The sequence below is a fragment of the Mercenaria mercenaria genome, chromosome 6 (genome assembly GCF_021730395.1).
Source record: "Mercenaria mercenaria strain notata chromosome 6, MADL_Memer_1, whole genome shotgun sequence".
Lineage (NCBI taxonomy): Eukaryota > Metazoa > Mollusca > Bivalvia > Venerida > Veneridae > Mercenaria > Mercenaria mercenaria.
The window spans coordinates 12954127-12976145 of record NC_069366.1 but is presented as its reverse complement, the minus strand read 5'-3'; the positions used below and the strand labels follow the sequence as shown (position 1 = coordinate 12976145).

Sequence of the window (22019 nt, the reverse complement as noted above, 5' to 3'; positions counted from 1 at the left end):
AATTCTGTTTTGATGTTCTGACACAGTGTTGTCATCTAATAGAATTCTGTCTCCCACCACACAGTGGTGTGAGAGACATATTGATTTACTCCTGTTTCACTGTTGTCATTTAAGAACTCTGTTTTGATGTTCTCTCGTTGTGTTGTCATTTAAGAACACTGTTTTGATGTTCTCTCATTGTGTTGTCATTTAAGAACTCTGTTTTGATGTTCTCACACTGTGTTGTCATTTAAGAACTCTGTTTTGACGTTCTCTCATTTTGTTGTCATTTAAGAACTCTGTTTTGACGTTCTCTCATTGTGTTGTCATTTAAGAACTCTGTTTTGACGTTCTCTCATTGTGTTGCCATTTAAGAACTCTGTTTTGATGTTCTCTCATTGTGTTGTCATTTAAGAACTCTGTTTTGATGTTCTCTCATTGTGTTGTCATCTAAGAACTCTTTTAACATGTCCATTGTTTAGGATGAATACACACTAAATCATCTTTCCTGGGAAGAACTGGTACTTGTTTCTTAGTAAGGTGGGAGACACTGAAGTGTATCTCAGAAATTTCCAGTACCTGGACTGGGATTTGAACCCCGGTCCTCTGGATTAATAGTCAAGCATGTTACCACAAGCCCACCTAATGTTACTTCAGTGTTAATGTTATTTTGATTGAAATTTTCAGCCTAACAAATTGATTCATCATGTAGAGTCAGAGAAATCTCTAGCTGTAAGTAATCTGTTTTCTTATTTACATGTTGATTTGCATAAAAATGTTATAAAATTGCAGTTTGAAAATTTAAGACAGCAGTGACACTGTACTTCTTTACCTACGCTAATTGCTTCAACATGTATCAAATATTCAGCTAGACTGCATTGACGTCTTTCATAGAAATATATGCTTACTTAATCTGGTAAAACTGTCTATATTCTACATCTGTTAGGAGCATCTCTGTAAAATTAGAAAGAAATGAAATGTTGTATTTGCATGAGATGAATTGATATATATATTATTGTTATTATCTTTTCAATAAATAAAGTTGTAGTAGAGGCTTTCTTGCATACCAGACAGGATTTTCCCGTGCTTTTGCAGGTGCTGAAAAATCTCGTCTTACTCCCCGGGGTGTAGGATGACTAATCTGCTGCAATTTATGAATTAATACGTAAATTCATACGCTACAATAACAAATCAGTGCTTAAAAGAAAAGCGTTTGTTTTATTTTATTTCTTCTATATCAAAAAATATGGTATGCAAGAAAAAGAACCTGTCACTAGTAGAAGGTGCAAATGAAAATATCTGGTTCTCGTGTAACTGTTTTGCTGTAATTTGGCTCCGAAAAAGTTACCGTCAAGCCAGATATTTCCATTCGTACCTTCAACCAGTGAAAGATTCTTATAGTCTTCTAGCATCAATTATTTTGTTATGCGAAGAGTGAGCTATCATTAAGTTCATACATCCTTTCCTTCTTGTATTTATCAAATTGAGACATACTAAAGAAAATCTGCCAAGTACTAAGTACATTTGAATAATTATGTTTTCATAAAAAAAAAAAAAACAAACAAACAAAAAAACATTTATAGACATAGACGAAAATGTATATGTGGTATGTTTAATAGATTTTTTATCAATAAAGCATGCAATATGTTATTTATAGCATGTCAGACGTAGAAATTGGCGACAGGTATAATTATATATTGCTCCCCTTTAGCTGCGTACCACAACTATATTGCATGTGGATGATTTTCATCAATTTTTGTTGTCTTTACTTACGCAGTATTTGTATCCTTCAGTCAGTATGATAGCAAGCCTTTTCCCCTGTCATTTTGGGAATGCACCAACATTGATGAAAAGAGAAATTCTCCTTAAATTGTTTACTCTAAATTAAAAAGAAAAAAAATGAAACTTGATATATTAGATATGCATGAAAAGATTTTTTTTGAATAATATTTGAAAATGTGGGATGGCATTTTGATAATTGTTCAAGGCACAAATACATTACAGAATTTAAACATGTAAAAAAAGTCTTAAAAGGTCACTGTATTTTTGTTAATTATATTGTAAAGTTTGTAAATAAAAGAAAAAGTTTAAAAGTCGGTAAAGTTAAAAAAAAAAAAAAAAAAAGACTGTAAAAATGGAAAACAAATGTTCCTAAAGGTTCTACAAAATAAGTAGATATGTCTGGTTTGCATGTTGTTCTTTTTAGTGTTGTATTTAAGAAATAATTTATATCAAAAGAGTGTTTTAACACTATTTATGCATGATGGGCGGTTATACGTTGTGCGTAATAATTTCACGAGGGCGCAGTGTTAAAACTCTCTTTTGATATAAATTATTTCTTAAATACAACACTAAAAAGAACAACATGCAAACCAGACATATCTACTTTTCTATTATGCCCTTATAAATTAAAACAGTAGATAAAATATAGAAGCGCTCTTTCTTGGTCGCAACAAAAACATTGACGTCACTGCACGTTAACGTGACTTCATTCTAGTGTAAGAGTGTTTTAACAGAGAAAGCATATTAGAATTATAGATATAACATTACAGACACATTACAGACAGTTATTATCTTACATTCTGGGATGTCATTCAGTTTCATGGGCATGAAATTAATGGTTTCAACCAAAAAAGTTTACTTCATTTAGATATGAATTTCTGGGTTCTATCTTTCGAAGATAAGTATTTTAATTGTTTGCTGGGATTTAATTTCAAGGATGAAAGCAATCAGGAATTCCAACCACAAATGCAGGAAAATTAATCTCCCTTGTATATAAATGATTTCACAGTTATCACAGTATGAAAGATATGGGTTTTTTTTGCATGGTCGTGCTTTATATACCAATATTAGTATTTTTACAATATAAGTAGTATGCATGCATGATATCTTAATTAAATTAATTATATATGTCTCCTACACTACCTCCTCCTCAGAGAAAGGGTGCATTGTTTGCTTGTTGGTTGGTTGGTAGGTAGGTCAATAGACCATTTGGTTTCAAGTCTATAACAGGAGACCACTTTATCCAGTAGCTGTCAGTCTTCATAGCGTACTTGACTGTGGTCAGTATATCAACGGCCTTATTTGAAAAGGACGCAAATGCATTTTTGCTAAAAAAAAATTTAAGTCATTTTCGAAAAGGTAAAGTGTTCCCACGTTTTTTGCGAAGATATCAGATACAATAGACAATCGCAAAGGTAAAAAATTGTCATGTGAGGAAAGGACGTATAATAAATTTCATCAACATGCTAAAAAGATGTATTTGCAATTAAAACACTATTTTGCACAAATTACATATTTTTGATGTTTGTTAAAATAAAATGCAATAAATGAAGCTTTTTGGGATTCTTTTAAATCATATTCATGCCTCGGAATGGTTAGGTTTTTAAGATAGATTTTGCATGAAAAAAAAATTATATATTATCTCTTTTTGATGCTGATTTTTTCAAATTTTTACATCTTTTTGTTTGCATATACGCCATTTTTGAATTTTCGTTTTTTGTGTCTCCTGAAAAATTGGCATTTTGCAGATGCGTCCTTTTAAACTGAGGTCGACGATATAACTACAGATGGAAATATTTTTTTATCATGAGTGCAGTATAGTCTATTAACAAGGGAAACACTTTAGCGTGATTCTTATAAAAATTTTGCTACATATTGAAACACATCTGATCATAAGAAATAAGAGACCTGAAAAATTTTCCTGCATCCAGAATTTTCATATCTCAGCTTTCATGCAAAATTGATTGTGATCCATTTTAAGCTTACCTAAACTTTGTTTAGGGCAAGATAGTTGTATAGGTCAATGATCTGGCATCTATAGTCCTGCGTCAGCATTTTGTTTATCATCTTCTCTGAAACTAATCGTCAGAATTACATAAGATGTGGTCAGAAGCATCCTGGCATTAACCTCTTTCAAGTTTTCTGAAATAGTTCAGTTTGGTCCCTTTCAGAGGCCACCAGAGCTAAAAATTAAAAACCTTTTTAACAGTTTCTTCTCATTTACCATTAAAGATCTTTACCAAATCTGGTCTGAAGCACCTTTGTATGGTCCTGTCTCAAGCTTGTTTAGATAGTTCTTGCCAAATTTTGTCTGTAGCATTCTTGTTTAGTCATCTCTGGAGGGCCTCCTGAGATGAGAGACTTGGGTCCAGTTGGGTCTCAAATTGTTAATTGCTGCTTGTGGTTCCACTGTTTTTAGCTCTACTATTCAAAAAATAAGTAGAGCTATCCTACTCGCCACGGCATCTGCATCACACCTTGGTTACGTTTTTCGTATCAGTCCACATTTTGACAAAACCTTTTGAGATAAAGCTTTGAATCTTTCAACACTTGTGTACCATCAGCATGTCCAGTTTTAGGCAAGAGTACATAACTCCATCAAGGATTTTGGCTGAATTATGGCCCCTTTTAACTTATAAATCTTGGTTAAGTTTTTCAGACCAGTTCATATTTTGTGTAAAGTGTATGACAAATGGTTTTGAAACTTTTATCACTTGTTTGTTATAACAGTCTCTATATGTAGGCAAGAGTACATAACTCTGTCAACTATTTTGGCTGAATTATGGCCCTTTTTGGACCTAGTAATTTGTACAATTTTCGTACAAGTCCATGTTTTGTCAAAACTGTTTGACATGTGCCTTTGAAACTTTGAACACTTGTTTATCATCATGATCTCCATCTGTAGCAGGAAACTTTCTAGTATTGCTGAATATGGTTTTGTCAAAATATTGAATGCTTGAACTGACACTGCTATCTCATGATCCATTGTAGCAGAGTACATACTTCTTGCTTGGCTGAATTATGGCCCTTTTTGGACTTGGAAATCAGTTAATTTTTTCATACCAGTCTATATTTTGCTTAACCTGTTTGTCATATGGCTTTGAAACTTTGACCACTTGTTTACCATCATAGTATACATATGTAGGCAAGACTAAATAACTAGGACAAGGACTTTAGCTCAGTTATGGCCCTTTTTTGACATAGAAATTAGTTAAGTTTCACATACCGTTCCATATTTTGTCAAAACTGTTTGATATATGGTTTTGAAACTTTGAACACTTGCTTATCATCATGGTCACACATTGCCATATAGTGCAAGACTTATCCAGTGCCCTATATGGTTCTGGGATGATCAGTGTATGAAAAGAATTGGAACCACTGCCTTACCCTTGCATGATCGTAAGAGGCGACTTATAAGGTCTTAACACTTGGTTTTGCTGTAACTCTGTGATTCCAGCAGGTATGCAAATTTTGATACCATACCTCATGTTTTTATTTCGATGTAAATGAGATGTGAAACCAAAATTTGTAGTCTTGTTTGTCGCCATATAACCTATACTGTGTTGGTGTGCCGTAAAACCCAAATAAATCAAATAAATCCACAAATACAGGTACATTGTTTGTTTTATCTATTTTTCTTCTTTTGTCTGAAAATCTGTGGTAATATTTTGACCCTATACTTCAATTCTTCGAATAGTTGAGCGCACTGTCAACAGACAGCTCTTGCTTGTCCCTTGTTTTGCTCCTAAGGTGAAGGGTCAATTAGAAAAAAAGTACCAGAGCAGTATTGATATGTGCAGCCAGGGACATGCTTTACCAGGAACATGTTTAATCTGTAATGGAAGTATGCGAGTAGGTGTTTTCCAGCAAACCTAGAACCAAAAATGAAAAGAAATAGTTTTATGTACACATATGCAGGCCAGGATCTACATTTAGCTATGCCAGTGAACTGTAAACTGTAAGTGGGTTCAATTCGTAAGGCACCAAGCTAATTCCCGATTATTTGATCGGTACACCGAAATGCACCATGATGTTTAGATTGGGCTATGAGGCATGTCCCGCATGTGTTCCAAATGATGCGCACACAACTAGTCCGACTGAACGAGTACAAGTCAGGCAAAATCAGTGTACTGAGTGAAAACAGGGTACACAGTTGAGCCAACCTAATGACTTAGACTCTGAATACTGCAAAACATGCAGTACTAATGTAAATTAACTGTTTAAAAATATTTTGGAAATTTCTTGGTTTTAGGATGGATTGGTAAGGTTTTTAACAAGCTGTTTCTATTACATCTTATATCATTTAACAAAAATATAATTCTGCATTTTCTTTCCTAAATATATACTGATGGCTTTCTTTGTATTACACCATGTACTGTTTCTAAAGTCTTTTATCACATGTTTTTCAGTGAATTATTGAAATACTACAGTGAAATATATTGGATAATTTCATAGTGAAAAATGAGTAATATATTTTCACTGAAAACATAATATAAAAAGAAACTTTATTTACTTTATATGTATGATCAAATATCTTTCATTGGTGAACACAAGAGCTTACATTTTCACTCTTGGCTATGCCACTCATGAAAATAGTGCATCTTGTGATGTTGCTCATGAAAGTAGTGCATCTGGTTTTTACTTGGTGAAAGATATTTAAATCTTATGCTGTAACGATTAGATAGTTTCTGTAATTTTTACAATAAACTGTTTCTTTTTTGTCACAGAACTGCCAAGTATTTATCCTTGTGTCAAAACTAGTTCACACACTTTTAGCTTGACTGTTTGAAATTTTTTAATAGTCCAGTTTTTGTTGTCACGCTTTCATCAGTGTCGATCATTGTCTGCATCATTGTCAGAAAAGTTTTGCATTTGAGCAGGTGCCTTAAAAAGTCATAGGCCAAATTCTTTGTTGTAAACATTGCTAGATTACCTCCAGGAACAAATGACATAACTAGCTGCTGTTTTGTCAAAATTGTGGTCCTTTGTAACATAGGAACTTTGTGAAAGTATTATGTGTAAGCAGGTTTCTCAGGAACTGCTTGACTGACTGTTTTCAAACTCATCAGTTTAGTCTTTCATATCATGAGATGATTCCACAGAGCAGGTGTAGTAACGTTGCCTTACATTTTGTCTAAATTTGCCCCTTTTTAACATAGGAATTTCATGAAAGTTTTGCATGTAAGCCTGTTTCTCAGAAACTTTTTGACCAAATTTTTACAAACTCTACAGACATTTTTGGAATCATGAGATAACCACATTTGACATGTTCATACATCTAGCTTACATATTGGCAAAAGTATGACCCTTTTTCACTTGGAAATTTGTTGGGGCTTTTTAGGAGAAAGTTCCAGATGGAAGCAGGTTTCACAGGGTCTGTTATTCCTAATGCTTCGAACTCTTCATAAGTCACCAGCATCATAATTTGACCATTCTGAACAAGATTTTACATGTCTGACTTACAGTTTACAAAATTATGCCCCTTTTCAACTTTGAAAGTATTGGTTAAACATTTGTATGTAAGATAGTGTTATGTTGAAGGGTTGCAGATAGCTAAGTGCACTGTCATTAGACAGCTCTTATTTTGTTTTAACGTGGTCAACCATCAAATACCATGGTGAAAACATGGTCAGGACCACAGTCGGCCATGGTCGACCATGGTGAGATAAAATTGGCCATGGTCAACCATGGTTAGAAAAGATGATCAACAGTTCGACAATGGTCTACCGTGATCAACTTTTTTTCAACCACGGTTGACCATGGACTACCATGGTCATGTTAGTAATTTTCACACATCAAGTTTTACAATGCACCAAAGACGCCTGACTGCATTTTGGCTCCAAAAGTTTTCCTAGTTATAGAATAGTTTTCCTGCATTTATAGACAGATTCGAAGGTAAACTTTCATAGTCTGACAATAATTTGTTGTCATATTAGCAATTTTATGACAAATTAATAACTGACTTGCTCAAATAGATATAGACTGCTATTGTCATGTATTTTCACGACCCTTTCAAATTCATATTTATACAGTTTTTGATAGTCAGTAATCGCCTTGGTCGACCATGGTTGATTGGTCAGTCATGGTTTTTAACCATGGTCTGATACCATGTTTTATAACCGTGGTGCCAATTACCACAGCCATGGTCAACCATGGTAAACCATTGCTCCATGACCATGAACTACTATGGTAAACCATGAATTACCATGGTAATAAACCATCAATTTCGGCTGGGTATAGCATTGAATGTAATAAAAAGGTCAATAAGTGGCTGGGGTGTGTCTTCTGGTGAAAATAGCACACCTAGTTTCACCATGGATCATGGATGTAAGGCCTGTTGCCTTTATTGCACTAGACATGCCATTTTGACTAGAAGGCACACTGCAGTCATATATTGAATCTTTTGTCAAGCACCTGGACAGAATATCAACTACTGGCCACACATAATGCTTATGACCCAGTACCTTGTGGATAAATTTATGGTGATAATTGACAACAACGGCAGAATTTGCCTGCATTCATCTAGGAAATTTGATAATTCAGATTGTTTTTTAAAGTGTAGTATAATAGAACACTAGAGATTTCACGCACCTAATTATGCATATTATACCTAACAAAATTTAGTGTTTAATATTTTAGATAATCATTAACCATTAACATTGTAGACACATACTCACCCCAAGGTAATATACATCTATAGAAGTGGTTTTTATTTTAAGCTTTCGGCTTTTATCTTCCATAATACTGGTTTGAAAATAAAAGCAAACTTAATACAGAATACACTTTGTGATTGCTTTGCTTTGGTTTCTGCCAGAGGTGAACAGTTTTAAAGTGTGATTCACTTTGCTGTTTGACCAGTTATACTGAAGAAAACTTACAGTGTCTCTGTACATTTATAAAGAAGACACAAAAACCTCTGGGTATCAACACTGGTTGATCACTTTTGTTTTAGGAGTTCTTGTAACATCATAGTTCAGGTTGCAATATGTAACCTGTAATCATTTTCTGTGTATAACCTGGAGAAAACTATGTTTAGACTTCTGAGCTTTACAGATTGTTGGAAGTCTATTGTCAGACTGGCAATTGTATGCCACAATGTCAATCCACAATTGGTTTCTTTACACTTTAGCTAGCAATCATACTTGTATGGCTATGTGATCTTTATTGAATTTGATAATGGGCAGTATTGGACCAGTAGCTGAAGAGATTGGACCCTTGGTTTATGTAAATGTTAATACTCTTAACACTTTCATTTCTTCTTTGATTTTTATTATATTTAGATAGAATATTCATAACCTTAAGATCTAGGTCACAAGTCCACAACTTGTATCTATATAAGAGACTGTGTGCCCATATAGAGCCTGTATGAATGTTAGAGCCTGTATGAATGTGAGAGCCTGTATGAATGTGAGAGCCTGTATGAATGTGAGAGTCTGTATGAATGTGAGAGCCTGTATGAATGTGAGAGCCTGTATGAATGTGAGAGCCTGTATGAATGTTAGAGCCTGTATGAATGTGAGAGCCTGTATGAATGTGAGAGCCTGTATGAATGTTAGAGCCTGTATGTCTGTAAAAGCCTGAATGCCTGTGAGGGCATGTATGCCTATACGGAGCCTATATGCCCATTAGAGTCTGTATGTCTATGAGAGCCTATATGCCTTTAGAAGCCTGTAGAATGCCTGTGAGAATTTGTATAACTGATAGTTTGTATACCTGTGAGATCCTGTATACCTGTGAATGCCTGTATGCCTGTGATAGCCTGCATGACTGTGAGAGCCTGTATGCCTGTGATAGCCTATATACCTGTGAGAGCCTGTATGCCTGTGAGAGCCTGTATGCCTGTGAGAGCCTGTATGCCTGTGAGAGCCTGTATGTCTGTGAGAGCCTGTATGCCTGTGAGAGCCTGTATGCCTGTGAGATCCTGTATGCCTGTAGAAGCCTGTAGAATGCCTGTGAGTATCTGTATACTGTAGATCTGATACCTGGTGGATCCTGTATACTGTGATAGCTGCACCTGTGAGAGCCTGTATGCCTGTGATAGCCTGTATACCTGTGAGAGCCTGTATGCCTGTGAGAGCCTGTATGCCTGTGAGAGCCTGTATGTCTGTGAGAGCCTGTATGCCTGTGAGAGCCTGTATGCCTGTGAGAGCCTGTGTACCTGTGAGATCCTTTATGCCTGTGATAGCCTGTGTACCTGTGAGAGCCTGTATGCCTGTGAGAGCCTGTATACCTGTGAGATCCTGTATACCTGTGAGAGCCTGTATGCCTGTGAGAGCCTGTGTACCTGTGAGATCCTGTATGCCTGTGATAGCCTGTATGCCTGTGAGAGCCTGTATGCCTGTGATAGTCTTATACCTGTGAGCTCCTGTATACCTGTGAGAGTGTGTATGTCCATACAGGCATCATTTCAGGTATAACATGCATGTAGGTAAAGCCACTTACCTTCTTCAAGCAGGCTTGATATTTTTTGTGAAGGAGCTTGATATTTTTGTGAAAAAGAAAACAATACCAGAAATACAAGGTTGAAGGGAAAAATCCATAAGCTTAAATTAGTATTATGTAACACACTGTTAGATGCTGTTAATATGTAATACAGGTGTTGTTACTAACACAGACTGTAAAGTGATGTGATATATATTTCAGGTGCGGTTTCTTACACAGGCAGAACTGAAGGATGAACCTGATGGTATCTTTGGGAAGAAAATAGAAAGGTAAAAACTTTTTTCGTACCATTTATATCAATTTATAATAATCAAAAGGTTTATGTAATTATTATGGTTTAACAACAGTACATCCTGTTGTACAATTCCTTACATAAAAAACAGGCACTAACAAGTGATTATAATTCATCAACAGTTACCCTGCTGAAAATTTAGGATTTATATACCTGTAAATGTGAGAGAATGTAGAGATAATTTCTGCCTTATAAGTGCATGTGTGGTACATTGCATTACAGACTGAATACTGTAGATCAAGAAAATACGTCAGAAACCATAGCAAACCATCAGCCTGTAAGATCTCCCGGGACAGGACAGAGTGTAGCAGGGGTGGGTCAGAGTCACTTTGACAACACATGCTCCCTGCTGACACAGGCCCAGTTAATTGACAATGTGAACACAGACAGTACAGATACTGATAGATGTGAGATAAAACAGCAGCAACAGTTAAAAAAACTGAGACAGTTGATGGAGAACAATAATAATAATAAAAACAGGTATTTATACTGCATGGAGGTTTCTCAGTTTCATCAGTGAAAATATTTCTTATAGATTTTGTATTAATCCTTACCATACTAAATTTCAATAATAGACTGGCCTATCTTCCATTTTGGGCAGTACCATTTATCATTTGAAGGGATGTTTACTGAAAATTTACTGACTGAATAGCGAACAGTGCAGATCATGATCAGGCAGCACGGATGTGCAGGCTGATCATGGTCTATACTGGTCGCAAAGGCAGAATCAATCTAGTGTCCAGCATGGTGTGGGTTAAATGCCTGATAGGGATATATTTCCATCCTTAATTTCCATGTATTTCTCTGTAGAATATGTTAATCAGCATAGAGTTCAGACATGTGTTGCTTTTTCTTTTTTAAATGAATTAGATGTCTTTGATAATTCAGAAAAAGTATTTACAAGGTACCCCAGTATTTCTAGGATACTTTGTTATTCTGTATTTCAGTAATATTCCATGCAAATGTATCTGGTTGAAAAAAGAGTATTTGAGCCGCACTATGAGAAAACCAACATAGTGGCTTTGCGACCAGCATGGATCCAGACCAGCCTGCATATCCGCGCAGTCTGGTCAGGATCCATGCTGTTCGCTTTCAAAGCCTATTGCAATTAAAGAAACTGTTAGCGAACAGCATGGATCCTGACCAGACTGCGCGGATATGCAGGCTGGTCTGGATCCATGCTGGTCGCAAAGCCACTGTGTTGGTTTTCTCATGGCGCGGCTCATTTACAAAATAGGTTTAGAATACTTCAAATGATTTCATATTTAGTGCTATTCCATGTAAATGCAACTGCATGAAGAAAGAGTATTGCCAAGATACATCAGGATTAATTCAAGTGATTTTATATTCCAGCAATATTCCATGTAAATGTGGCTGGATGGAAAAAGAATATTTACAAGAAATGTCTAGGATACTTAAAGTGATTTTATACCAGACAGCAGAGAGTTTGGGACATTCACAATGGGAGTTACGCAGAATAGCAAATCAGGTTTATATATGTTTTTATTCCTTCAGATCTTAGTTTCAATGGAAGATCGAAATTTACCTTCTGAAGTGAACATGATAATTTATGCAGTTATTTTATAAGTGATGAGAGCCAGAATTATATATGTGATGCACGGTATTTAAGAGAAGAAATGATTTTCGATCTTTTCACCTAAACATATCAACTTTGAGAATACCATGAAGGTTGATATAAAGACACAATTGAATTGATTAACGTAAGGGAGTGAGTGCCTCCACTATCACTGTACACGGAGACACATTCTTAAAGGTAGTTCTGCATGTTCTGAATGATTTTTTCTCTACAATGTAGAGTTGATTAATCTATGATTTTTCAGAGCATTATGATATGCTTGGAAATTTCGACTAATAAAAACAGGGTCTCTTGCTTGATTTATTTGCCAGACAGATGTGAAAGTCTTTATGATTGTAGTCTGAGGGAAACTCACAATTTTGATGACATTTTTGAGTTTTGAAAACAATTCTCTAGTGTAGGTTTTGATGAAACTTTTCACAGTTGTTAAGTTATAAAATGTAAAGGTCTGTATGTTTGATATTGCGATGTTGGTCTATGATTAAAGAGAACCCCAAATTTTAAGCTACTTTATAACATTATTTGGATTGTTTCATGTGCAAACATTTTAAATTTGACTTCACAAAGAAGACAGGGAGCTATTCTACTCATCCTAGTTTTAGTGCACTTTCACTTTATCTGTGTGTTTACTCATTGGATTTGCATGCCTTAGGACTCCAAACAAGGAAACCTGTTGACATATTCTTATGATATTTACAGGTATTACCATGTCTTGCTGAGGTTATACGATGGTATGACATCAATCTGCTAGTTACAGTCTGGAATAGTTACCTGAATGTTGCCGTGCCAACATGTCTGATGACCTTCACCTCCGTCCTACTTCTTAAAGAATCTGTGATACATTCAGTCAAACTGATACCCCTGTTGCATAAACCTCCACATACATGGCAGGTAAGGATATGCTTGTTGTATGAACCTCCATTCACATGGCAGGTAAGGATATGCTTGTTGTATGAACCTCCATTCACATGGTAGGTCAGGAAACCCTTGTTGTATGAACCTCCATTCACATGGCAGGTCAGGAAACCCATGTTGTATGAACCTCCATTCACATGGCAGGTAAGGATATGCTTGTTGTATGAACCTCCATTCACATGGTAGGTCAGGAAACCCTTGTTGTATGAACCTCCATTCACATGGCAGGTCAGGAAACCCTTGTTGTATGAACCTCCATTCATATGACATGTAGGGTTACCCTTATTGCATAAACCTTTATACATGTTGCTAGTAAGGATACCCCTTTTGCATAATGTCCATGTGCATTTGCAGGTAAGGATACACTTTTACATGAATTTTCGCAAACATGGGAAGTAAAGAAAATCTATGTGGCATACAGATATCAGGATATCCTTAGTATATATAATTTATTATGTCAGCACACACATACACACACACACACACATGGAAGGTAAGAATAGTGTTGATGCACAAATTGATTCCTATTGCAAATTTGTATTTCACTGGAAATATTACTTAAGTATATACTAATTTATTTCATATTGGTTGTAAAGTAAGCTTAAAGCTTACTTGATTCACTGGATACCATTTCTGGAGAAAAAAAACAACACTGATGTTGTTAGATGAAAAACATATTTTGTGACCCCATTTAACAACCAGTTAAAGTCTGTTTTTCTTTTGATGTGATTCTATGGCCAATGCTAATTTTTCTATCATTGCAGGACCATGAAAGGTGTAGAGATTATTTGTCAAGTATAACAACGACCGTCCAGGGTAGACTTCCTGCCTACCTGCCTCACCTACAATATCTAATACAGAGACCCAGTTATGATAAACTCTCAATTATCTCCACCCATGTGATATTGATGGCCTATGCTCACTTCTCAATTACTCTGGAACAGGTACTTTTTAATCTGAATTAAATCAAGTTATTCTTGAAAGGCTATCTCTGAGCATGTCTGTGAACTAGTGAAACATGTGATATTGATGGACTTATGTCACTTTTCAATTATGACAGGTATAATTGAATTGATAGTGATATGAAATATGTCTGTGATCGTCTGTGAATAAGGTGAAGTGAGTGTGTTGGACATTTGTCTTGAAATAGGTAAAAGATGAATGAGTGTGATATGACAATTTTGTCTGTGAACTTGTGATAAAAGATGAATGAGTGTGATATGACAATTTTGTCTGTGAACTTGTGATAAAAGATGAATGAGTGTAATGTGACTTCTGTCTGTGAAGTAGAGATAAAAGATGAAATGAAAATTGGTGTATTGTAGCAATAATTGTCTGTGAAATAGAGGTGAAAGATGAATGAGTGTAGTGTGACATCTTCATTTTGTGAAATAGAGGCTAAATGACCTTTGGTGTAGTTTGACAACTTCTGTCTGTTAAATAGAGGGTAAAGATGAATGAAAGTTGATGTAATGTGTCAGTTTCTGAATGTGAAATAGAAATGAAAGGTGAATGAAAGTTGATGTAATGTGACAGTTTCTGAATGTGGAATAGAAGTGAAAGGTGAATGTCAACTTGTGTATGTGAAACAGAGGGAAAAAAATGAATGACAGTCTGTGTAATGTGACAACTTATGTATGTGAAATAGAGGTGAGAGATGGTATAATGTGACAACTTCTATATCTGAAATAGAGGTGATAGATTGTATAATGTGACAGATTCTGCCTGGGAAATAAAGGTGAAAGATGGATGGACCTTTAGTTTAATGTCTTGTGTTTAATTCACTGAATAGTAGGGGTGCATATTGGCCAGAATGATTGATGATCAGTATTTAATATAGGATTAGATGTTTGTGAATTTAGAAATATGCTTTATTGAACAACACTCATACTTCTAAAAATAACTTGTAATATACTTCAGTGAAGAATTCTTTATCATTATTTGATGTTTTGACCAATACGGAGACCTTTGATGGGATACATCAATTGAACCTAAATTACTGGTATTTGATTTGAAACCAGATGTGACATTTTATATTGTTGTTAATATATTTACATAGTTAATATGTTTCAGGGTTATATCACATTTATACAGGTGTGAATTCATGCATGGTCATTCCAGAAAGGACACCATATTTTAAAATCTTGAGATTCAACATAGCAAGAAGTCAGTATATTCTATTTTCAGAAATGCAGTCAGTACCACTCGGTCTTACAGTTTTGGAAACATGTGTTTTACTCTGCACATCCTCAGACTAGAATCTCAACTGAACTTTTACACAGACCTCATAATGATGTGTTTAGTTCACCATTTGAAGGATATTTAAGGTTTACTAAATATCATACTTTGTTTTATAATTTTGTTGTGAAAAATATCAAATACAGCTTAAAATAGTAAAGTTGGACTGTCATCTTATGGTAAAATTTATTTACGCTGTCAGAACTGTGTTTGCACATATTCTCTCAAGTGAAGATTGTAGTCTGTCTGTGAAAGCCACAACTGTTTGTGGTTTGAGTCATCGAGTTAGGGCATGGATCATACTTTTGAAGTCACTTGAGATTAAAGAGTGTCATCCTTACCTCTGTAGCTACTTGTGGGACAAATGTTCACCTTATCAAGATGATGTAAAGCACTCGCATTTCAGTTATGCAATAAATTATAAATCTATTTTCCATTGCATTGGGGAATTGAAACAACAATCTCGCTTTCAAAACATTTTTACCGTGTTGAGGTATGAAGTGGGTTAGAAATACCTAATTAACAAGTATATTCTGTTCAATGCTGAAGATATTTGTTACTATAAAGTCCTTCATGGCTATACCTGTAATGCAGCGGAATTTTGCAGCGTTAACAACGCTTTATTTATTCAAATTATCAAGTATTAGTTTAAGATAAAACGCTGTTTATATTTAGTTGGCTGTTATTACTTTGTTGTGTGCATTTTGTGGTCAGATTACTTTTAATATTCTTTGTTAGAAAATTAAGTCATTATTATAGAAGAGTAAGAATATATCAGTTCATTGTTTCATCACATGTTTACAGTCATACTTAAAATCTTGGCCACTGGCTAACTGCATGGAGGAAATTACTAACTTTTTGTGACCCAATCAGAAACATATAAGGGGAGCGGTGGTCTATAAGGGGAGCGGTGGTTTAGTGGTTAAGATGTCGGCCGATCAACCCGGGGTTCATGGGTTTCAGCCGCACTGGGGTCCCGACCATGACATCTCATATGACACCAGTACTGGTTTTTCCACAAAGCGGACTCGAAAGTGGTTCAAATAAGCTTTAAGCTTTTGTCATAGTATGAACTAATTAGAAACATAAAATTTATGTCACTAGAAAGGAGTGGTTATTAGATGCAGTAGGAACTGAAATTTATTAGTAACAATTGGAGTAGCAATATATGTTAAACAATCTCTAAGAACAGACAAAAGGAAGAATATTGAATTCTGTCCAGCTACTGGTTCCCTGCCGGTACTGATATTAAGAAATAAATCAATGTGAGCTTGAAAGCATTTAAATAACAAGAGATTTCTTATTTCATATTTATGTAAATTTAATTCATATGGCACTTCCTTCATGTACATAGACCTGATTATCATTGCTGTCTGCTTCAATAAAGTTGTATTTTTTTATGTATTTCCAGTTGTTGCCTTGTAAAACCAGACAACAAGATACAATGTGCCAAACAGGTATATATCTCTTTCTTTGTTCCTTTGTTCATTCCTTTATGGTAATATTGAGACTCTTTTCAAATAGAATTCTTTTAAAAAACATCTTTGTGATTAAAGTTTGTTTATTTCTAGAATACCTTTTAGTTCCAGCTTTTCCACTGTTTCACTTTCTTTAACATGTGTTACCTATTCTGCAACAGAGTTCATGGAGCTCTCTGCCTTAAAGCATTATATGTACTTGGCTGAGGGGGCCTCCGTGGCCGAGTGGTTATGGTCGCCGACTTCAAATTACTTGCCCCTCATCGATGTGGGTTCTAGCCACACTCGGGACGTTGAATTCTTCATGTGAGGAAGCCATCCAGCTGGCTTACGGAAGGTCGCTGGTTCTACCCAGGTGCCCGCTCGTGATGAAATAATGCACGGAGGGGCACCTTGGGTCTTCCTCCACCATCAAAGCTGGAAAGTCACCGTATGACCAATAATTGTGTCGGTGCGACGTTAAACCCAACAAAATAAATAAATATACTTGGCTTATTCAGGATAAATTTGCTAATATTTTGTGTTTGTTTTCAGGTGGAAAAGTTGTTTATATCTGAGATTTGCCATGAGTTGTCCACATTTCTCAATGGTTTAGCCCCTGTAGATGTTACCTCAGTATCTCCCATTCTTGCCCACTATATAGGACAGTTTGTAGAGGACTCACATATCTGTAAAACAATGCTGGAATGGTATGTACAGTAACATGCAAGTCATTTATCAATTTCAAGGAAAATCAAGCTCACAAGTTTGTTTTTTTTCATTCAAGCCTAAGAAATAATGGTATTGTTATTTGACATTATTAAACCTTGTTTATATTTTAAATGATAAACTGTGAAATCAGATCATTTTTGATGGATATGAAATTCCATAGTTTTGGACAGAACAGCTTCTTCAAAGGATAAATAATTTGTTTATTTAAATTTTGAAGGTAAAGTTAATGTAAAGTTCAATGTAGAATTAATGTAAATTTTGAAGGTAAAATTAATGTAAAATTTGAAGGTAAAATTAATGTAAATTTTATTTGTTTATTGGGATTTAATTTTGTAGATTGACACAAAATCCACGAAAATGAGTCACCTATGAATATTATTTATTTCACACTTTTGAAATACTGTTAAACATTTACTATCAAATTGTAAGTAGAAAGCCTTAGGTATTTTTCTCCCTTGATTTATCAGAAATTATTTAAACACAGACTTTACATATATCAAGAAATGCTATGATGTTTTCAGCTTACAATCCAGTGTTACACGTTTTGTACAGACAGTAGAAGAGAGTACAGACAGAGAGAGAAAACTACAGTGTACCAAGTGTATTCTCACTACACTGAGAGAACTGTCCGCTGTTATTGCGATGAAGGTGAGCGTCATATTAGGACAATATAGTGTTTATTTACATTATTTTATATAGTCAAGTTCAAATAGATTTAAGAAATTAACAATGTTTCCATATCTATCATATTATTTCATGGTTATTAAATTACATGGGTTTTGCTGACAGTGGCGAGAATTGAGAATTAAAAAAAATATAGTTTTAAATTTTGAAAAGTTGAATTTGAATGTTATTATGTCTCCCCCAGGAGACATATTGTTTTTGCCCTGTTCGTCCTTCCGTCCGTCCGTCCGTACGTCACACTTCGCTTCCGAGCAATAACTGGAGAACCATTTGACCTAGAACCTTCAAACTTCATAGGGTTGTAGGGCTGCTGGAGTAGACGACCCCTATTGTTTTTGGGGTCACTCCATCAAAGGTCACAGGGGTCTGAACATTGAAAACCATTTCCAATCAATAACTAGAGAACCACTTGACCCAGAATGTTGAAACTTCATAGGATGATTGGTCATGAACAGTAGATGACCCCTATTGATTTTGGGGTCACTCCGTCAAAGGTCAAGGTCACAGGGGCCTGAACATTGAAAACCATTTCCGATCAATAACTAGAGAACCACTAGACCCAGAATGTTGAAACTTCATAGGATGATTGGTCATGAAGAGTAGATTACCCCTATTGATTTTGGGGTCACTCTGTCAAAGGTCAAGGTCACAGGGGCCTGAACATTGAAAACCATTTCCAATCAATAACTAGAGAACCACCTGACCCAGAATGTTGAAACTAGATAGGATGATTGGTCATAAAGAGTAGATGACCCTTATTGATTATGGGATCACTCCGTCAAAGGTCAAGGTCACAGGGGCCTGAACATTGAAAACCATTTCTGATCAATAACTAGAGAACCACTTGACCCAGAGTGTTGAAACTTCATAGGATGATTGTACATGCAAAGTAGATGACCCCTATCGATTTTGGGGTCACTCCATTAAAGGTCAAGGTCACAGGGGCCTGAACATTGAAAACCTTTCCGGTCAGTATCTTGAGAACCACTTGACCCAGACTGTTGAAACTTAATAGGATGATTGGTCATAAAGAGTAGATGACCCCTAAGGATTTTGGGGGTCACTCTGTGAAAGGTCAAGGTCACAGGGGCCTGAACATTGAAAACCATTTCCGGTCAGTAACTTGAGAACCACTTGACCCAGAATGATGAAACTTCATAGGATGATTGGTCATGCAGAGTAGATGAACCCTAACGATTTTAGGGTCACTTTGTTAAAGGTCAAGGCCACAGGGGCCTGAACATGGAAAACCATTTCCAGTCAATAACTTGAGAACCTCTCAACCCAGAATGTTGAAACTTCATAGGATGATTGTTCATGCAGAATAAATGACCCTTATAGTTTTTGGGGTCACTCCGTTAAAGGTCAAGGTCACAGGGGCCTGAACATTGATAACCAGTTCCGATCAATAACTTGAGAACCACTTGACCGAGAATGTTGAAACTTCATAGGATGATTGAACATGCAGAGTAGATGACCCCTATTGATTTTGGGGTCAGTCTATTAAAGGTCAAGGTCACAGTGGCCTGTTCATGTAAAATCATTTTTTGGAAATAACTTGAGAACCACTTGGCCTACAATGTTGAAACTTAATAGGATGATTGGACATGCAGAGTAGATGACCCCTATTTATTTTGAGGTCACTTGATCAAAGGTCAAGGTTACAGGAGCCTGAACAGTGACTTGAGAACCACTAGGCCACGAGTGTTGAAATTTAGTGGGATGACTGGACATGCCAAGTAGTTGATCCCTATTGCAGCCAACCATCAGTGTCTCTTTGACTTTCGCTCCTGACCCCTATTGACTTCTTGCCTATAGGACTTTGCATTGGGGGAGACATGCACTTTTTTACAAAAGCATTTTCTAGTTTGTTCATTGAGATTCAATTTTGTGGATGATTCAACATGAAAATAAGCACCCCCATTCCTCACCCCAACTCCATTGCCCATGACTTCTATTTATGATTTCACATTACCTGAAAGAGACCATTTTGAATAACATTGTATATGGAATTTTCTATCAAGTGTTTGATATTATGTTGGTAGTTGATATTTACATGTTATCACTTTTTCAGAGTATAGACTTGCCTCAGGTCCAGAAAATCTTGCTTGTTTATGAGGAATTGTGTAAACCAGTCAATGTGAGTCAACATATCTCTGTAGCACTATCTGCTATAGCGGCTAGGCTAAATGAGGTAAGTAAGAAATTAGGAGAGTTAGTAGAATTAATAAAAAAAGTATTTCTCATTTAATAACTGTACCTCACTTAAAGTTCTCACTTCTTAATAATATTCAAAGTTTTGGACATCAGATAAATGTTTTGCCAGTATATTATCTATGGGTGTCTCTACATGTTGCTTACATAGTAGGTAGGTTTCTGAATAAACCTTTTAGAAATTAAAAAAAAAAAAAAACACAAAAAAATTGCTTTTTTAATGTCTGATACTTCACTCTGTAGCTGGTATAGTTAAGGAAGTGGTCTGTAGTAAAACACAAATACAGTGGTTTCCATTTTCAAATTTTGCAGTGATACATTTTAGATATGGTTTAGCTGCCTTGACAGTAACTGTTTTAGTCAGAGATTTGTCAGATATTCCATGCATACATTTGAACAAAGATGCAAACCAGTAAATGACAGCAACACATTTAGAAATCACTGGATAAAGTTTAATGATTGTATTACTTTATGTATATGAGTACAATGTATTTTTATCATACTTTATATTTGAGCCGTGCCATGAGAAAACCAACATAGTGGGTGTGCATCTGCGCAGTCTGGTCAGGATCCATGCTGTTAGCTTTTAAAGCCTACTGCAATTAGCGAAACCATTAGCGAACAGCATGGATCCTGACCAGACTGCGCGGATGTGCAGGCTGGTCTGGATCCATGCTGGTCGCAAACCCATTATGTTGATTTTCTCATGGCACGGCTCATTTGTTCTTATTACCTATAAAATAATGCCTTGTTTCACAGACTGTAGAATTTACAGTGGACCAGCTGGTACAAGGGGATGGTTTCTTCAACCTACCTGTTGTCAAAGATATTCCTATTTAATGACCATTTGAGAGGATTCAGACCAGAGGAAATTATTGTTGGTAGTCGATAGAATTACTCAAAGCTGTGCCAGACAAATGATGGATTTTGACTGCCTAAACAAAAATTGAGAACTTTTATGGAGTATTTCATAAATAATCGAACCAGTATTGATTTATAAATTGAGTGATTAACAAGAGATGTTCTTTTATGGGAAATTTTGCATTAATGCCTGTGTCCCATTGATGTGATAGTTTAAGCCCTTCTGTCATAAGGTATCTTCAGGTTATAGTCATACACAGAGATAGATTGAAACAGGACATATTAACTATTCGATGGGGTGGGGGTGTGTAAAATGAAGTTTAGTTATCATACGAAACACACACTGTATATGGATGGCTACAAAAGGTTTTTATGCAAGACCATGTGGCTAGCAGTGTGTTCATGATTCAGAATTGAATAGGATGGTCGGAATATGACAGAGGATTTGACATTTTAGAGGAGATAGAAGTTCGATCCATAGGCAAGGTGTGTGTACATTGTGATTATTATGTCTCCCCCAGGAGACATATTGTTTTTGCCCTGTCCGTCCGTCCGTCCGTCCATCCGTACGTCACACTTCATTTCCGAGCAATAACTGGAGAACCATTTGACCTAGAACCTTCAAACTTAATAGGTTTGTAGGGCTGCTGGAGTAGACGACCCCTATTGTTTTTGGGGTCACTCCATCAAAGGTCAAGGTTACAGGGGCCTGAACATTGAAAACCATTTCCGATCAATAACTAGAGAACCACTTGACCCAGAATGTTGAAACTTAATAGGATGATTGGTTATAAGGAGTAGATGACCCCTAACGATTTTGGGGTCA

At 35.8% G+C, this 22019-nt stretch overlaps 1 protein-coding gene across 1 annotated transcript in view; it reads left to right on the top strand.

The window, feature by feature from the left end:
• Positions 1–22019, top strand: part of LOC123549646 (uncharacterized) — a 63188-nt gene that overhangs the window by 33661 nt on the left and 7508 nt on the right. The window contains exons 15-27 of the mRNA XM_053546672.1: positions 667–711; positions 1637–1663; positions 10405–10472; positions 10718–10975; positions 11849–11984; positions 12792–12983; positions 13772–13951; positions 15195–15334; positions 16657–16702; positions 17258–17412; positions 17956–18082; positions 20193–20312; positions 21092–21148. Coding sequence (XP_053402647.1) covers positions 667–711; positions 1637–1663; positions 10405–10472; positions 10718–10975; positions 11849–11984; positions 12792–12983; positions 13772–13951; positions 15195–15334; positions 16657–16702; positions 17258–17412; positions 17956–18082; positions 20193–20312; positions 21092–21148 — 1551 coding nt within the window. The remainder of the gene's footprint in view (positions 1–666; positions 712–1636; positions 1664–10404; positions 10473–10717; positions 10976–11848; positions 11985–12791; positions 12984–13771; positions 13952–15194; positions 15335–16656; positions 16703–17257; positions 17413–17955; positions 18083–20192; positions 20313–21091; positions 21149–22019) is intronic.